The 18,178-nt window shown below is 28.4% G+C and overlaps 1 protein-coding gene across 2 annotated transcripts; it reads right to left on the bottom strand.

The window, feature by feature from the left end:
* Positions 1-13,739: 13,739 nt before the first annotated feature.
* LOC101498562 (hydroxymethylglutaryl-CoA lyase, mitochondrial) lies at positions 13,740-18,178 on the bottom strand. 2 transcript variants are annotated; one of them, XM_073364934.1, is made up of 9 exons: positions 18,040-18,178; positions 17,015-17,206; positions 16,425-16,632; positions 16,040-16,219; positions 15,681-15,761; positions 15,449-15,612; positions 15,172-15,308; positions 14,852-14,967; positions 13,814-14,294 (listed from the first exon to the last, which is right to left on the bottom strand). In XM_073364934.1, exons 2-9 carry the CDS (start codon positions 17,179-17,181, stop codon positions 14,073-14,075), a joined length of 1,275 nt encoding a protein of 424 aa, XP_073221035.1. In that variant the 5' UTR covers positions 17,182-17,206; positions 18,040-18,178; the 3' UTR covers positions 13,814-14,072. The 2 variants fall into 2 exon arrangements, with proteins under 2 accessions (XP_012568581.1, XP_073221035.1); XM_012713127.3 differs by lacking the exon at positions 18,040-18,178 and having other exon boundaries at positions 13,740-14,294; positions 17,015-17,323.

Here is an 18,178-nt window from a genome sequence, read left to right as displayed (position 1 = left end):
TTTTTTCACATAGTTGTCTAACATTTTATTTATTTATATCATGCTATATAAGTTATAATCATTTACATAATTTTGCTTAAGTATTATTATTTTTTCTTTCTTATTTTTACTTATATAATCATTTTCACAAGACCTGTTATTTAAATTTTTTAAATCACATATATATATACACTTGTAGAACGAAAAATTATAATAGTTCTGTTGTTTTGTTGAATGAAGTCGAGTTTAATCACTTAACAAAGATTGAAATTTATATAAAATTTAACATTGCGTTAATAACTTCTTTAACTTCAAAATAAAGATTTGAAATTCACACATTTCATTTTCTAATATATAAATATACTATAATTTATAATTAAAAAAAAATCCATATATTATATTAAAACATTCTAATCCATCATGCATTTCTTTTTTTTTCTTCTAGGCCTTCAATCTTTACCATGCATATTATCTGTAAAACACTCACAATTTTCAATAATGACATTATCAAAGAAAAGGGTTCATCATGATGACCAACACCAACCACTGCCAAAATTAAGATTAAGGAATGGAGCTTAGAGAACATTTTCTGAGGGTGTTAAGTAGTTTTGAGAGCCTTTGACTGAAAAATGCATATATTTATTTTTATTTTTAGAAAAAAAATCAGACAATTGGTTGAGTACATTTAGTGCTATCATTAAAGCAAGGAAATAAATTGGTGCACAAGCAAAAACAAATAATTAATGTCTCTTTCTTACTCTGCTGTTTACATTTGGTTCCCTTTTTTACTAGCCAAAGTAATGGATCCCCCTATACCATAATTGGGATATCAAATGCTTTCACTTATAAAAGGTGACATTTTTTTAATATTGGTCATGACTATTACAATTAAATTTATGAAATAATTAGGTATCCTATTGATGGTTTCATAAGACAAGTAATGGTAGTGATTGAATTGTAATTTTATTTTTAAAATACTTATATTGATCACAATTTGTTAATACTATAAGCTTGCATTATAAGTTCAGTTAGTCACTCTTATGTTTTAATGTACTAATTGCAACCACTTAAACATTTTGTACACAACAAGTGAGAAAATAAAGGTTTTTTAAATAAAAGTAGAAAATCAACATAATAAAACATACGTGATACTATTTGAATCTCTTAATTATTTATTCAAAGTTCGATATAAAAAAAATAATCGTTCTATTAATTAGATACCAATTATTAAATATATTTTAGTTATTTTAAATAATTATTCTTGTATTTGACGAAAATTTACTTTTGAAAAATACTATGTATATACTATGATCAACAAATTCAACTTCCATAATGTCAAAAAGAAATTAGTTCAACAATCACTACAAACAAATTTCAACACTAAAAATTTCCTATCTACTACATACAAAAATATGAAAAGTGGAAACGGTTGAACAAGTGTAAATATTTCTTGAAAAATACATTAATTGATCAGCATGACCTCAAAATTATAGGGTAAACATTTTTTGTTTTTGGGAAGTGTAATTATAGAAAAACAGGGGATTAAGGATATGTTTGGCTTTAAAAATTTGGTATTTCATATTTAAACACATTACGAAAAAGATTAGTTCCATAAATGAATCTATCTAGATTGAAGGATTAGTAAAAATTTCTAACTGGAGGTAGCACGTCAAAAATAAAATATATGAATGTTTTAACAAAAAAACTATGAATAAATATGCGAAAGTTTGACGAAATTTATACTTTAATTCTGTATATATATAAATAATATTCCGAATTATAACATAACATCTGCAGTAGCACTAGGGCTGTTCATGATTGGTTTTTTTAAAAAACCAAACCATATCCATTTTAAAACCAATATATGGATTTAGATTTATAACCAAATTCATTATTTAGTTTAAAACCGGTTATAAAACCAATTGTAAAATTGGTTATGATTAAATAACCGGTTTATAATTAAGCAACCGGTTTTGAAAATTTTAATTTTAAAATCGATTTTTTTTTTCAAAATCAGATAAAGTTTGATTATTTTTTTAAAAAATCATTTATTCATAGTTTAAAAATCAGTTATTTCAAAAAATCGATTTTTTCGATAAATTTTTTTAAAAAAATTCTCACCAAATTTTTCAAGAAAAAGTTCGATTTAAAATTTTTTTGAGAAAAAAAAGTTTTTTTTTTATTTTTATTTTTTTCCGATAATTTTTCGAAAAAATTTTCAAATTTTTTTCAATAAATAAAATCTCAAAATTAATAAAATATTAATAGTGGATAAAAACCAAATCCAAATATAAAACAAAAGTGGTTATCCAACCGTTTATAAATAAACCGGATTATAACCAAATGATTTTAACCGGATATTTAAAATGGATTTGGATCCGGTTTTGGATTTGGGCCACATAACCGGATTTTTTGCACAGCCCTAAGTAGCACTACAGGCAAATTCCATTGATGAATTCCGGGTTCGATTCCCGGCTGCAGAATTTTTTATTATGTAAAATTGAATTTAATGTGTATTTTTTAAATAATTAAATGATGAATATTTTTTAATGTACGTGTTCAAATAATTTTTATTTGAGTTGCAACTATATAAGTATTTTTGAATATATGTAATTTGTCTTTTTTATCCTTTAAGATAAAGTAGTAGAATTAATGAAATCGACGTATGTTTAGAAAAGTAATAAAAAATCATCTAAAGATAACTTATATTTATGGACAATTTATTATAATGAGAGAGGATTAAAATTTATAATATGTAAAAAATATTAAATGAATTACTAAAAGTATATAAAAATAAATAATAATAATAATTTTACCCGTGGAGTATGCTATAGAAAATGTATCAACTTCCTCAATTCCACTTCTCTCTTAACTTTGTATTTTATAGAAACTCCAATCAATTAAAGAAATTTTTTCTTATAAAAATCAAGACGAATTCATATAGATACACACGTTATGTTTAAACACGTTAATAAAATGTTGGCAAAACAGATTCATAAAATTGTGGCTTGAAATCTTATATTCAAAAAATTTGTGTTGTCTTTTAGTTGTTCGACAATGGTTTTTTAAGATTTGTGGGCAAAAGTAAAAGATCATCGCCTAAAAGAATATGCCACAACCAAAAAAATGATATGCACAATTGTTTTAATGATAACATGAGATGTAAATGCATTTCAAAAACAAGATGTAGTGTGAGTGTCATTTAAGAAGACCTCGAACGAGGTAAATGCAATTTTCTCTAATAATTAATACTCAACATCAAATCATATAATGTTAGCTTAAATGATTTCTTAAAATTAAATTTAAATTCACATACACACGAATAAATAAAAAACAAGGAATAATAATGAACTTCGCGTCAAAATAACCAACTACGTTAATAATAAATACTATATAATATACCAACAAGTTTCACCAGAAACGTAGTAGCACTACATACAAATTCTATATGTTGAATTACGGGTTCAAATCTCGGCTGCGGAATATCATTTGTTAATATCCGTTGTCAATTTTTTTAAAGATCATTATTTCGTCGTTTTGTTTCATTTTTTTTAACCAAAATTCATACTAACTTTTGATGAGCGCTATTCTATTTTAAATTAAAATTATTATACCACTTTATTGGTCATAAATTTAACATTAACTATTTTGTTTTGAACGAAGACATCTATATCAACTATTAAAGAGTTGTTGGCCCTTTTTTTGTTAAAAACTAAAATACTTTAGTCCTTGTTTAAAAAGGTACGGTCATGATAGGTATAAATAATTTAAAATTAAAATTTATTTAAAAATAGTTAAATATAAAAAATGCAACTTTAAATGATTCAATATTTTTACAGAAAGATGCTTTCATGATAATATGTTCAACATATATTGAGATATCTGTGGAATTTAGAAGCAAGCTAAAGATAAGAATTGCTCAAGCAAGTCTGCGAGCAATCTCATTTGTTTGTCTCTTAACAAATTCAATACAAAAATTTATGTATAAAATAAAATATGTACACCTACAATCATTAATTATATGACCAAGTTATGTAGTATCTTGTATGTTGTTAAGGAATTGGACGAAAAATATTTTCGAGATTTATTTGAAATCTAACAAGTCCAAATGTATATAATAAATGGTTGGATGTTTAACACTATACACAATTTTTCTTCAAATAGTTATCATAATCTACTAATAAACGTACATAATTAAAGTGATTATGGATGTTAACTGGACGAGGTGGGGTTAAAAATACTCCACTTCTCCTCGTCCACGTGATGTACATTACTCCATGTCTCTTTCTTCGTTTCCCATCTTGAGCAAACTCTCTCTTATTTTGTCCCTACAAATGTCTATGAATCCCACACAAATTTATTGTCTTAGACCAAAAAATGTTGCATATGCCTTTCATAATGTTACAAATGTGTTGCTTAAAACAGAAAAATGTACACAAAATCGTGACCGAACTTTATACACAACGTTAATGAAATGTTGGCAAAACAAACTCATAAAACCGTGGCCTGAAACATTCAAAAAAATTGTGTCATCTTTTAGTGTCTTCGGCAACAATTTTTTAGGAATTGTGGACAAAAGTAAAAAATTGTCGTCTTAGAGTATAAGTCACGACCAAAAAAATGTTATGCATAATTGTTTTATCGAGAGCATGAGATGTAAATGCAGTTCGAAAACTAGATGTAGTGTAAGTGTCATTTAAGAAGACATTGAACGAGGTTAATGCCTTTTTTTATCTTATAAATAATACTCTACATCAAATCATTTAATGTTATGTTAAATAAATTTTTAAAATTAAATTTAAATTCAAATGCACATGAATAAAAAAAAAAAACAAGGAATATTAATGAATTTCACGTCAAAATAACCAACTACGTAGATAGTATATAATATATAATATACCAACAAATGTCACTAGATCTACAATAGTACTATACATAAATTCAATAGGTTGAATTTTGAGTTCAAATCCCTACTGCGAAATAGTATTTTTCAATATCTGATTTCTATTTTTTTAATGATCATCATTTTGTCATTTCATTTTATTTTACCAAATTTCATAGTTAATTTTGACAAGCACTATTCCGTTTTAAATTGAAATTATTATGCCACTTAATTGGTCCAAAATTTAACATCAACTATTTTTTTTAAAGAAGAAATCTATATCAACTACTAAAGAGTTGTAGGCCTCTCTCTTTTTTTTCTTTTGTTAAAAAGAAAACTACTTTAGTCTTTATTTAAAAAGGTACGGTCATGATAGCTTTAAATAATTTAAAATTAAAATTTATTTAAAAATAGTTAAATATAAAAAATGTAACTTTAAATGATTCAATGTTTTTACACAAAGATGCTTATAACATTTTATTCATGATAATAAATTTAACATATATTGAGATACCGGTGGAATTTAGAAACAAACTAAAGTTAAGAGTTGCTCTAACAATTTTGTGAGCAATCTCATTTGTTTGTCTCTTGACAAATTCAGTACGAGAATTAATGTATAAAATAAAATATGTACGCCTACAATTATTAATAATATGGTCAAGTTATGTAGTGTCTTGTATGTTGCTAAGGAATTGACCGACAAATATTTTTGAGAATTATTTGAAATATACCGAGTCCAAATGTAGATCATAAAAGATTGGATGTTTAACACTTTACACAATTTTTCTTAAAATAGTAATCAAATTGTTAATGTACTAGTAAAAGTACATAATTAGAGTGATTGTGGATGTTAACCGGACGAGATGGGGTGAAAAATACTCCACTTCTCCTCGTCCACGTCATCTACATTACTCCAGTCTCTTTCTTGATTTCCCATCTTGAGAAACTTTCTCTCTTATTTTGTGTCTACAAATGCCTATGGATCCCACACAAATCTATTGCCTTAGACCAAAAAATATTGCATGTTTTTGACAACGTTACAAATGTGTTGCCTCAAATCGAAATAATGTACACAAAATCGTAACCGAAGTCTATACGAAAAATTAATGAAATGTTGGCAAAAAAACTCATAAAACTGTGGCCTGAAAAATTCAAAAAATATTGTACCATCTTTTAGTGTTTTCGGCAACGGTTTTTTAGGATTTGTGGGCAAAAGTAAAAATTTGTCGCCTTAGAGAATATGTCACAACTTAAAAATTATTATGCACAATTGTTTTATCGAGAACATGAGATGTAAATGCATTTCAAAAACTAGATGTAGTGTGAGTGTCATTTAAGAAGATATGAAACAATGTAAATGCAATTTTCTCTTATAATTAATACTAAACATCAAATCATTTAATGTTATGTTAAATTAAATTTTAAAATTAAATTTAAATTCACATGCACACAAATAAATAAAAAACAAAGAATAGTAATTAACATCGCGTCAAACTAACCTACACTAATAGTATATACTATATAATATACCCACAAAGGTCATCACATCCGCAGTAGCACTACAGACAAATTCTACGTGTTGAATTCCGAGTTCAAATTCCGGCTGCGGAATAATTTTTTTATATTTGATGTCTGTTTTTTTAAAGATAATCATTTCGTCGTTTGTTTCATTTTTCTTTTTACCAAATTTCATAGTTATTTTTTAGAATCACCATTCCTTTTTAAATTGAAATTATTATGCCACTTTAGTGATCCTAAATTTAATATCAACCAATTTTTTTTGAACGAAGAAATCTATATTAACTATTAAAGGAGAGTTGTTGGCTGTTTTTTTTGTTAAAAAGAAAACTTTTTTAGACTTTATTTAAAAAGGTACCGTCATGATAGATATAAATAATTTAAAATAAAAATTTATTTAAAAATAGTTAAATATAAAAAAATACAACTTTAAATGATTCAATGTTTTTACATAAAGATGCTTATTACTTTTATTCATGATAATATTTTCAACATATATTGAGATACCAGTGGGATTTAGAAACAAGCTAAAGTTAAGAGTTGCTCTAACAAGTCTGTGAGCAATCTCATTCGTTTGCCACTTGACAAATTCAGTACGAGAATTAATGTATAAAATAAAATATGTACGCCTACAATCATTAATAATATGGTCAAGTTCTGGAGTATCTTGTATGTTGCTAAGGAATTGGCCGACAAATATTTTCGAGAATTATTTGAAATCTACCGAGTCCAGATATAGGTCATAAAAGATTGGATGTTTAACACTATACACGATTTTTCTTAAAATAGTTATCAAATCGTTAATCTACTAATAAAAGTACATAATTATAGTGATTATGGATGTTAACGGGACGAGGTAGGGTGAAAAATACTTCACTTCTCCTCGTCCACGTCCTCTACATTACTCCATGTCTCTTTCTTGGTTTTCCATCTTGTGGAACTTTCTCTCTTATTCTTTCCTTACAAATGTCTATGGATCCCACACAAATATATTAACTTAGGCCAAAAAATGTTGCATATGATTTTCACAATGTTACAAATGTGTTGCCTACAAAAGAAATAATGCACACAAAATTGTGACCGAACTCTATGCGCAACGTTAATGAAATGTTGGCAAAATAAACTCCCAGTAGCCTGAAACATTAAAAAAAATTGTGTCGCCTTTTAGAGTATTCGACAACGGTTTTTTAGGATTTGTGGGCAAAAGTAAAAAATCATCTCCTTTGAGAATAAGTCACGACTAAAAAAATATTATGCACAATTGTTTTATCGAGAACATGAGATGTAAATGTATTTCGAAAACTAGATGTAGTGTGAGTGTCAATTAAGAAGACCTGGAACAATGTAAATGCAATTTTCTCTTATAACTAATACTAAACATCAAATCATTTAATGTTATGTTAAATGAATTTTTTAAATTAAATTTAAATTCACATGCACACGAATAAAAAAAAACAAAGAATAATAATTAACTTCGCGTCAAAATAACCAACTACATTAATAGTATATACTATATAATATACGTTAGGCGAATTCTATATGTTGAATTCCGAGTTCAAATCCCGGCTGCGGAATAATAATTTTTTTATATATGATGTTTGTTTTTTTAAAGATCATCATTTCGTCGTTTCGTTTCATTTTTTTATATCAAACTTTTGACAATCACTATTCCGTTTTAAATTGAAATTTTTATGCCACTTTAGTGATCCTAAATTTAGTATCAACTAATTCTTTTTTGAACGAAGAAATCTATATCAACTATTAAAAGAGAGTTGTTGGCTGCTTTTTTGTTTTTTGTTTTTGTTAAAAATAAAACTTCTTTAGACCTTATTTAAAAAGGTACTGTCATGATAGATATAAATAATTTAAAATGAAAATTTATTTAAAACTAGTTAAATATAAAAAATGCAACTTTAAATGATTCAATGTTTTTACATAAAGATGCTTATAACATTTTATTCATGATAATATGTTCAACATATATTGAGATACCTGTGGGATCTAGAAACAAGCTAAAGTTAAGAGTTGCTCTAACAAGTCTGTGAGCAATCTCATTCGTTTGCCTCTTGACAAATTCAGTACGAGAATTAATGTATAAAATAAAATATGTACGCCTACAATCATTAATAATATGGTCAAGTTCTGGAGAATCTTGTATGTTGCTAAGGAATTGGCCGACAAATATTTTCGAGAATTATTTGAAATCTACTGAGTCCAGATGTAGATCATAAAAGATTGGATGTTTAACACTATACACAATTTTTCTTAAAATATTATCAAATCGTTAATCTACTAATAAAAGTACATAATTATAGTGATTATGGATGTTAACGGGACGAAGTAGGGTGAAAAATACTTCATTTCTTCTCGTCCAGGTCCTCTACATTACTCCATGTCTCTTTCTTGGTTTTCCATCTTGTGGAACTTTCTCTCTTATTCTTTCCCTGCAAATGTCTATGGATCCCACACAAATATATTGCCTTAGGCCAAAAAATGTTGCATATGATTTTCACAATGTTACAAATGTGTTGCCTCAAATAGAAATAATGTACACAAAATCGTGACCGAACTCTATGCGCAACGTTAATGAAATGTTGGCAAAATAAACTCACAGTAGCCTGAAACATTAAAAAAAATTGTGCCGTCTTTTAGTGTATTCGACAACGATTTTTTAGGATTTGTGGACAAAAGTAAAAAAATCATCTCCTTTGAGAATAAGTCACGACTAACAAAATGTTATGCACAATTGTTTTATCGAGAACATGAGATGTAAATGCATTTCGAAAACTAGATGTAGTGTGTGTGTCATTTAGGAAGACCTGGAACAATGTAAATGCAATTTTCTCTTATAATTAATACTAAACATCAAATCATTTAATGTTATGTTAAATGAATTTTTAAAATTAAATTAAAACTCACATGCACACGAATAAAAAAAAACAAAGGTTAATAATTAACTTCGCGTCAAAATAACCAACTACGTTAATAGTATATACTATATAATATACCCTAGGCGAATTCTATATGTTGAATTTCAGGTTCAAATCCCGGCTGCGGAATAATATTTTTTTTTTATATATGATGTTTGTTTTTTTAAAGATCATCATTTCGTCGTTTCGTTTCATTTTTTTTATTTATCAAATTTCATAGTTAGTTTTTCTCATTCACTATTCTGTTTTAAATTGAAATTATTATGCCACTTTAGTGATCCTAAATTTAGTATCAACTAATTCTTTTTTAAACAAAGAAATCTATATCAACTATTAAAAGAGAGTTGTTGGCTGCTTTTTTGTTTTTTTTTTTTTGTTAAAAAGAAAACTTCTTTAGACCTTATTTAAAAAGGTACCGTCATGATAGATATAAATAATTTAAAATGAAAATTTATTTAAAAATAGTTAAATATAAAAAATGCAACTTTAAATGATTCAATGTTTTGACATAAAGATGCTTATAACATTTTATTCATGATAATATGTTCAACATATATTGAGATACCAGTGGGATTTAGAAACAAGCTAAAGTTAAGAGTTGCTCTAACAAGTCTGTGAGCAATCTCATTCGTTTGCATCTTGACAAATTCAGTACGAGAATTAATGTATAAAATATAATATGTACGCCTACAATCATTAATAATATGGTCAAGCTCTGCAGTGTCTTGTATGTTGCTAAGGAATTGGCCGACAAATATTTTCGAGAATTATTTGAAATCTACCGAGTCCAGATGTAGATCCTAAAAGATTGGATGTTTAACACTATACACAATTTTTCTTAAAATAGTTATCAAATCGTTAATCTACTAATAAAAGTACATAATTATAGTGATTATGGATGTTAATGGGACGAGGTAGGGTGAAAAATACTTCACTTCTCCTCGTCCACGTCCTCTACATTACTCCATGTCACTTTCTTGGTTTCTCATCTTCTGGAACTTTCTCTCTTATTCTTTCCTTACAAATGTCTATGGATCCCACACAAATATATTGCCTTAGGCCAAAAAATGTTGCATATGATTTTCACAATGTTACAAATGAGTTGCCTCAAATAAAAATAATGTACACAAAATCGTGACCGAACTCTATACACAACGTTAATGAAATATTGGCAAAATAAACTCACAGTAGCCTGAAACATTAAAAAAAATTGTGTCGTCTTTTAGTGTATTTGACAACGGCTTTTTAGGATTTGTGGGTAAAAGTAAAAAATCATCTCATTTGAGAATAAGTCACGACTAAAAAAATGTTATGCACCATTGTTTTGTCGAGAACATGAGATATAAATGCATTTCGAAAATTAGATGTAGTGTGAGTGTCATTTAAGAAGACCTGGAACAATGTAAATGCAATTTTCTCTTATAATTAATACTAAACATCAAATCATTTAATGTTATGTTAAATAAATTTTGTAAATTAAATTTAAATTCACATGCACACAAATAAAATAAAAAAACAAAGGATAATAATTAACTTTGCGTCAAAATAACCAACTACGTTAATAGTATATACTATATAATATACTCTAGGCGAATTCTATATGTTGAATTCCGGATTCAAATCCCGGCTGCGGAATAATATTTTTTTTTTATATATGATGTTTGTTTTTTTAAAGATCATCATTTCGTCGTTTCGTTTCATTTTTTTTAATCAAATTTCATAGTTACTCTTGACAATCACTATTCCGTTTTAAATTGAAATTATTATGCCACTTTAGTGATCCTAAATTTAGTATCAACTAATTCTTTTTTGAACGAAGAAATCTATATCAACTATTAAAAGAGAGTTGTTGGCTGCTTTTTTGTTTTTTTTTTGTTAAAAAGAAAACTTCTTTAAACCTTATTTAAAAAGGTACCGTCATGATAAATATAAATAATTTAAAATGAAAATTTATTTAAAAATAGTTAAATATAAAAAATGCAACTTTAAATGATTCAATGTTTTTACATAAAGATGCTTGTAACATTTTATTCATGATAATATGTTCAACATATATTGAGATACCAGTTGGATTTAGAAACAAGCTAAAGTTAAGAGTTACTCTAACAAGTCTGTGAGCAATCTCATTCGTTTGCCTCTTGACAAATTCAGTTCGAGAATTAATGTATAAAATAAAATATGTATGCCTACAATCATTAATAATATGGTCAAGCTCTGTAGTGTCATGTATGTTGCTAAGGAATTGGCCGACAAATATTTTCGAGAATTATTTGAAATCTACCGAGTCCAGATATAGATCATAAATGATTGGATGTTTAACACTATACACAATTTTTCTTAAAATAGTTATCAAATCGTTAATCTACTAATAAAAGTACATAGTTAGAGTGATTATGGATGTTAATAGGACGAGGTGGGGTAAAAAATACTTCACTTCTCCTCGTCCACGTCCTCTACATTACTCTATGTCTCTTTCTTGATTTTCCATCTTGTGGAACTTTCTCTCTTACTTTCCCCTAAAAATGTCTATGGATCCCACACAAATCTATTGCCTTAGGCCAAAAAATGTTGCATATGTTTTTCACAATGTTACAAATGTGTTGCCTAAATCAGAAATAATGTACACAAAATCGTGACCGAACTCTATACGCAACGTTAATGAAATGTTGGCAAAATAAACTCATAACACTGTGGCCGGAAACATTCAAAAAAATTGTGCCGTTTTTTAGTGTCTTCGACAACGGTTTTTTAGGATTTGTGGGCAAAAGTAAAAAATCATCTCCTTTGAGAATAAGTCACGACCAAAAAAATATTATGCACAATTGTTTTATCGATAACTTGAAATGTAAATGCATCTTGAAAACTATATGTAGTGTAAGTGTCATTTAAGAAAACCTAAAACGAGGTAAATACAATTTTCTCTTATAATTAATACTAAACTTCAAATCATTTAACGTTATGTAAAATGAATTTTTAAAATTAAATTAAAACTCACATGCACAGGAATAAAAAAAACAAGGAATAATTATGAACTTCCCCTCGAAATAACCAACTATGCCTATAGTATATACCATATAATAGACCAACAAATATTAAGAATAATGAACTTCGCATCAAAATATTCCGGATTCGAATTCCGACTGCGGAATAATATTTTTTAATATTGGTTCTATTCCATTTTAAATTAAAATTATTATGCCACTTTATTGGTCTTAAATTTAACTTCAACTATTTTGTTTGTATAAAGTAAAATATGTACGCATACAATCATTAATAATATGGCTAAATTCTATAGTGTCTTCTATGTTGTTAAGGAATTGGCCAACAAATATTTTTGAGACTTATTTGAAATCTACCAAGTCCAAATGTAGATCATAAATAAATGGATGTTTAACACTACACAATTTTTCTTTAAATAGTTAATCTACTGATAAAAATACATAATTATAGTGATTATGGATGTTAACCGGACGAGGTGGGGTGTAAAATACTTCACTTCTCCTCGTCCACGTCCTCTACATTACTCCTTGTCTCTTTCTTGGTTTCCCATTTTGGGGAACTTTCTCTCTTATTTTGTCCCTACAAATGTCTATGGATTCCACATAAAGCTATTGTCTAAGACAAAAAGATGTTACATATACTTTTTACAATGTTACAAATGTGTTGCCTAAAATAGGAATATTGTACATAAAACTGTGACCTAACTCTATACACAACGTTAATGAATTGTTGGGAAAACAAATTCATAAAATTGTGGTCTGAAACATTCAAAAAAATTATGTCGTCTTTTAGTGTCTTCGACAACGGTATTTTGGAATTTGTGGGCAAAAGTAAAAAATCATTTTCTTAGAGAATAGGTCACGACTAAAAAAATGTTATGCACAATTGTTTTAATGAGAACATGAGAAGTAAATGTATTTTAAAAATTAGATGTAGCGTGAGCATCATTTAAGAAGACCTCCAATGAGGTAAATACAATTTTCTCTTATAATTAATATTTAACATCAAATCATTTAACCTTATGTTAAATGATATTTTAAAATTAAATTTTTATTCACATGCTCACAAAAGAAAAATGCATCTTTCAGGAGATTTATAATAATAAGTTGTATTTTTTAAAAACTATTTTAATGATTTGATGACTAATTTGAGTTTTTGGCAGAATAAAAAAAATCAAAGAGACAATATTCTACACCTTCAAAGACTAGAATGATGGTTTACTGTTTTGTTTTAAATGGAGTTAACTTTCTCTAAATGGTGCATATCATTATAAAATTCTAGTTATATTTTGATAATCCAATTATTTGTGAGCATAATGTTTCTTAACCATTTCCTAATTGTGGCCTTTGTTGTTGAATGACACATAGTCTATTGGTTTCAAGAACCCTTGTTTACATACACCTCCCCATGTTTACCTTCTTCTTTTCACATGTAAATCTATAGTAATGTATAAATCAATTCCACAAAGCAAACATATACATAAGAAGGAGAAAACATTTAGGAATAAAAATGAAACTCTTATCCTTAATTAGCACCTTGCACTTATTATTGACACATTGAATGGATCACTTCTTCCTCTCCAAAACTCATTCATGTGAGTTTAACTTTTTATTCCTCTTATATTTGACTAAATATACGAAAAAGGAACATATAATAGTATATGATATAATAATCAGAGACTGCATGAAGCATGCATGTTAATATATTTTATGGCACATAACATATATGATTAAATCATGAATCTATGAGGCATCTGCCGTGACTCAGTTCAAAGCCATGAAAGTCTTTGAACTTGACGGCCGGCGTAAATGCTTGCTGATGAAGTCTCCAGCCAACATGAGCTTTTGAAGATCAATGTTGGTTTTTACATCAATTCCATTCAGCATGTAAACAACATCTTCAGTAGCAACATTTCCTGTTGCTCCCTTAGCATATGGACACCCTCCAAGACCAGCAACAGAGGAATCCACTGTACTAATTCCCATCTGTATAAATACAAGTCAACTATTGTTACAATAAGAGTGTCAAAGGAAGCCATATTTGGATAGCAGATAAATTAAGCGCTTATCATATAAGTGTTTATGTATAAGCTATTTCTAATTTTTTATAACAAAAAATAAAATAAAGTCAAATTGTATTCATATAAGCTATAATTCGTTTTCGTAAGCTATCATGGATTAAGAAAATATTCTGAAAACAGCTAATGAACATGTCATAAGTTGGTTTTATAAACTTTTCAAAATAGTCTCACAAGTGTTTATGTCAGTAGGTCTAGTTTAAGCTCGTATATTAACATCTACATAATTGGAACTCTTGCATTACATACTTGAATGAAATAAGCAAAGTAAACTATATATTTGATTGAGATGAAACATTATGTTGTAGGTTGCTTGCATTGTTAACTTAGTTTAATCGTTGGCACTTTGATTCGTATACTCAATTTGTACTTTAAAGTATACGAAGAAGAGGCAAGCTCAACAAGTTTTGTAAACCAAATGATAATAAACAAGTAAAAAGCTAAAGCTATAAGTTGATGACTTACTTGAAGGGACACAAGAATATTTGAAAGGGATTGACCATAAGTGTCATGGAAGTGGACAGCAAGTTTCGCTATTGGAACAACAGCCATTACAGCCAAAAGCATAGGGACAACAGTTCCTGAACATGAAAGAAACATAGAATATTATATCATAATAATTATGGAACCCATAATAAATTCTCATAATTCTGAAAAGAATATGACATGATGGAGGCCAACTATGGTTTTCATTCGAGAAATGCAGACAGACGAGTACGTCAATGTCCACGTGGTGTCTGCACACTAGTTTTAATGATAAAAATAAAATTGATCTAACTAATTACCTGGTGTGCCAACTCCAATTGTATCACCAAGGGAAATTTCAAAGCAACCCATATCATATAATTCTTTAGCAACATATGCAACTTTCGACGGAGAGATTGGTCCATCGACCGGGCATCCAACAACACATGATACATACCTATGACATTTGAAAACAAATAAAACTAAATGGGTTAATGCACATAATATAAACTTAATTCACATCAATAAAAAACTATAGATGTTTAAAACTGTTTTTGAGATATGTTTTAGAATATTTTGAAAAAGTAAAAGACATACCCTCTTACAGGAATCGAGAGTTCTTTAGCAGCACAGGTAACAGCTCGATATCGAACAAGACTCTCTTCAACACTACAGTTTATGTTTAATTTTGAGAATGATTCAGAAGCTGATGCAAAAACAGCTACTTCTTTAGCACCAGCTGCTATAGCAGCTTCAAAACCCTATAAAAGTAACCAATCAAAGTTCTGAATTTAAACATTTTGTTTATAATTATTCGAGATATATATACCTTCATATTAGGTGTAAGAACTGGCAATCTGACATCTCTCAAATGATGAACTTCTTGCATTACATCCTTTGCATCAGCCAACTGGAGTACAGAGAAATCACAGATATAATTACAAAAGGCATTCAAAAGTCTATGAATGAATTAGATTTTATTCAATAGAAATATTTCAAAATTTGATAGAATAATTGCCTGTTTTGTTCCAATACAAGTATTCTAAAAAATCCATATTAAACCTTATTTGATCAAAAGGATTGAGAATTAATATCAGAGAAGTGCAACATGGATAAGTTTCACAACAGAAATAATTCTCAAAAACCATCAATTCAATGTTACATAACATATATGTAAAGTCAATGTACCTGTGGGACCCATTTGGGAGATACAAAACTTGTTGCCTCTATGACAGATAATCCAGAAGAAGCAAGTCGATGAATCAATTCAATCTTTACAGCTGTAGGTACAATGTTGTTTTCATTTTGTAATCCATCTCTTGGACCAACTTCCACAATCTTTACCATCCTTGGTATACCTTTCAGAAACTGCATTATGCCATTATCAAATTAAAGATTGGTAAGGATGCTATAATTATTAATTACTACAAGCCAAAGAAATATTATAATATAAATTGATTACATAAAAATTGAAATCTATTGCACAGTTGGAAACATGTAGAGGAAAAGGCAAGTAACAAATATAGTACCTAAGAAAAACTTGAAACAAAAAAGAACGCAGCCACTGAATTACCTTATATGTCAAATTTGGAATGTCTTTGTTATTGAACTTTGGACTATACTGGCACTCAGAGAATGAATCATCAATCACTTCAAACTTCGCCGAGTTCCTCGCTTTGGTATTAGCCTTTTGGCTGAAGGATTCGTTCCGAAACAAGTTTCTTGTTTGTCTTTTCCATGGGAATGTCTCTGCTGTATACTCTTCATCATCATCATAACCACTACAATTAAGATAAAAAGGTTGTGTTATGAATAAAGCTGGCAGAAAAAACAAATCAAAAGATATACGATGACAGGATTTGGATTCCACGCAGTAAATGCATGTCACATTTATTAAATGCAGGTTTCTTCTTGGCCGTCCAATCTTAAATCAATGGTGAAAATTATTTAAAAGTAATTCGATGAAGGTGCAATGTGAGCTAGTCAATCTTAAATCGATAACTGAGATCAATTCATGCGGGTAACTACATGTTTTTAAATGCAGGGAATTCGAATCCACTCTGATAGTGATTAGAATTTAAAAGGGGACAAAATGTGGTTGGATGCTAGAGCAATGAAATGTATTTAACAGCCTAATTTATGTTGCAATGTTTGATGACTCACTTGCAGCTGTTAGATGTACTGCAACTTCGTCCTTCGAGCCAGAAGTTTCCCATGCTCGAGTTATCTACTCGGGGACGGCAAGTACTGGACGAAAACCGCTGAATCCTATCAATAGTACTCATGCTTGGCAACTTGTCAACACCAAGTGGTTCCTCCAGACTTGACATGGTGAAGTGAAAGAATCAAAGGAAACTAGCAAAAGATAAATGAATTAGTACCGCGCATAATCAAGAACATATGTTAAAACCTCATTTGCTACCAATATATCTATGTAGTAAGATCATTCATATTTTCATCTTCATATTATGTGCCTATTCATATTCAAAGAATGTGAAATAATGAAGGAAAGGAAAATGTTGGATGCAAATATTTTGATTTTCAATCCTCAACTCAATGTTGTTGCAATTGGGTAGAAAATCACTTTCAAGTTTCAACTCACTTTCATGCTATAGGAGTAGTTGAGATGTAAATGTGTTCCAATTCATTTACAACCTTTCCACATTTGAGTAGTACTAAAGCATGTTTGTGTGAAGTGATTTTCATTACCAAATTTCCACCTACTTAAAATGATGACAAAGTTATTGGAGTATAATATAATCAACAGCCAAATCCAAATGTATATCCTACTCTTCAATTTTCTTATAAGCTTAAATAAATTAGGTTGTTTCTTTTTTGGTAACATTGATTGTTCTGTTTTGTTCTATTCTGTTCTGATAATTTCAACATCAAGTGAAAGCCTTATTTTAATGAACAATATCAAATTAGAAAATGCAATCCTCTTAAGATCAAGATCATAAATCTTCAAATAAATAAATACATGACAGGTTTGAATTTTGATGATGATTAAGATATATTGTGCTTATGACATTTTATATTGCAGCTGATCACAATTATCAAGAAGTAAAACATAGCTGAAACTTGAAATTCAGCTCCACAAAAAGATGTAATTTTTTCAATTTTGGAACATTGGTTGGGAAATTAATTTGAGACCCAATAAAAAAGAGAAATGGAAGAAAGGTACAGACCTGAAAAAGGGGAGAAAGAGTTGAAGGGATAGAAGGGAATGGAGAAACCCTAGAAATTGGGGGAAATGGAATTAAAAAAGGGTAGATGAAGAAGAAGAGTAGTAATGAAAATGTGCAATGCAATGTCATTATAAATCAC

This window comes from Cicer arietinum, chromosome 2 (genome assembly GCF_000331145.2).
Source record: "Cicer arietinum cultivar CDC Frontier isolate Library 1 chromosome 2, Cicar.CDCFrontier_v2.0, whole genome shotgun sequence".
Lineage (NCBI taxonomy): Eukaryota > Viridiplantae > Streptophyta > Magnoliopsida > Fabales > Fabaceae > Cicer > Cicer arietinum.
The sequence above is the reverse complement of the archived record's forward strand: the minus strand, read 5'-3'. Positions and strand labels throughout refer to the sequence as shown.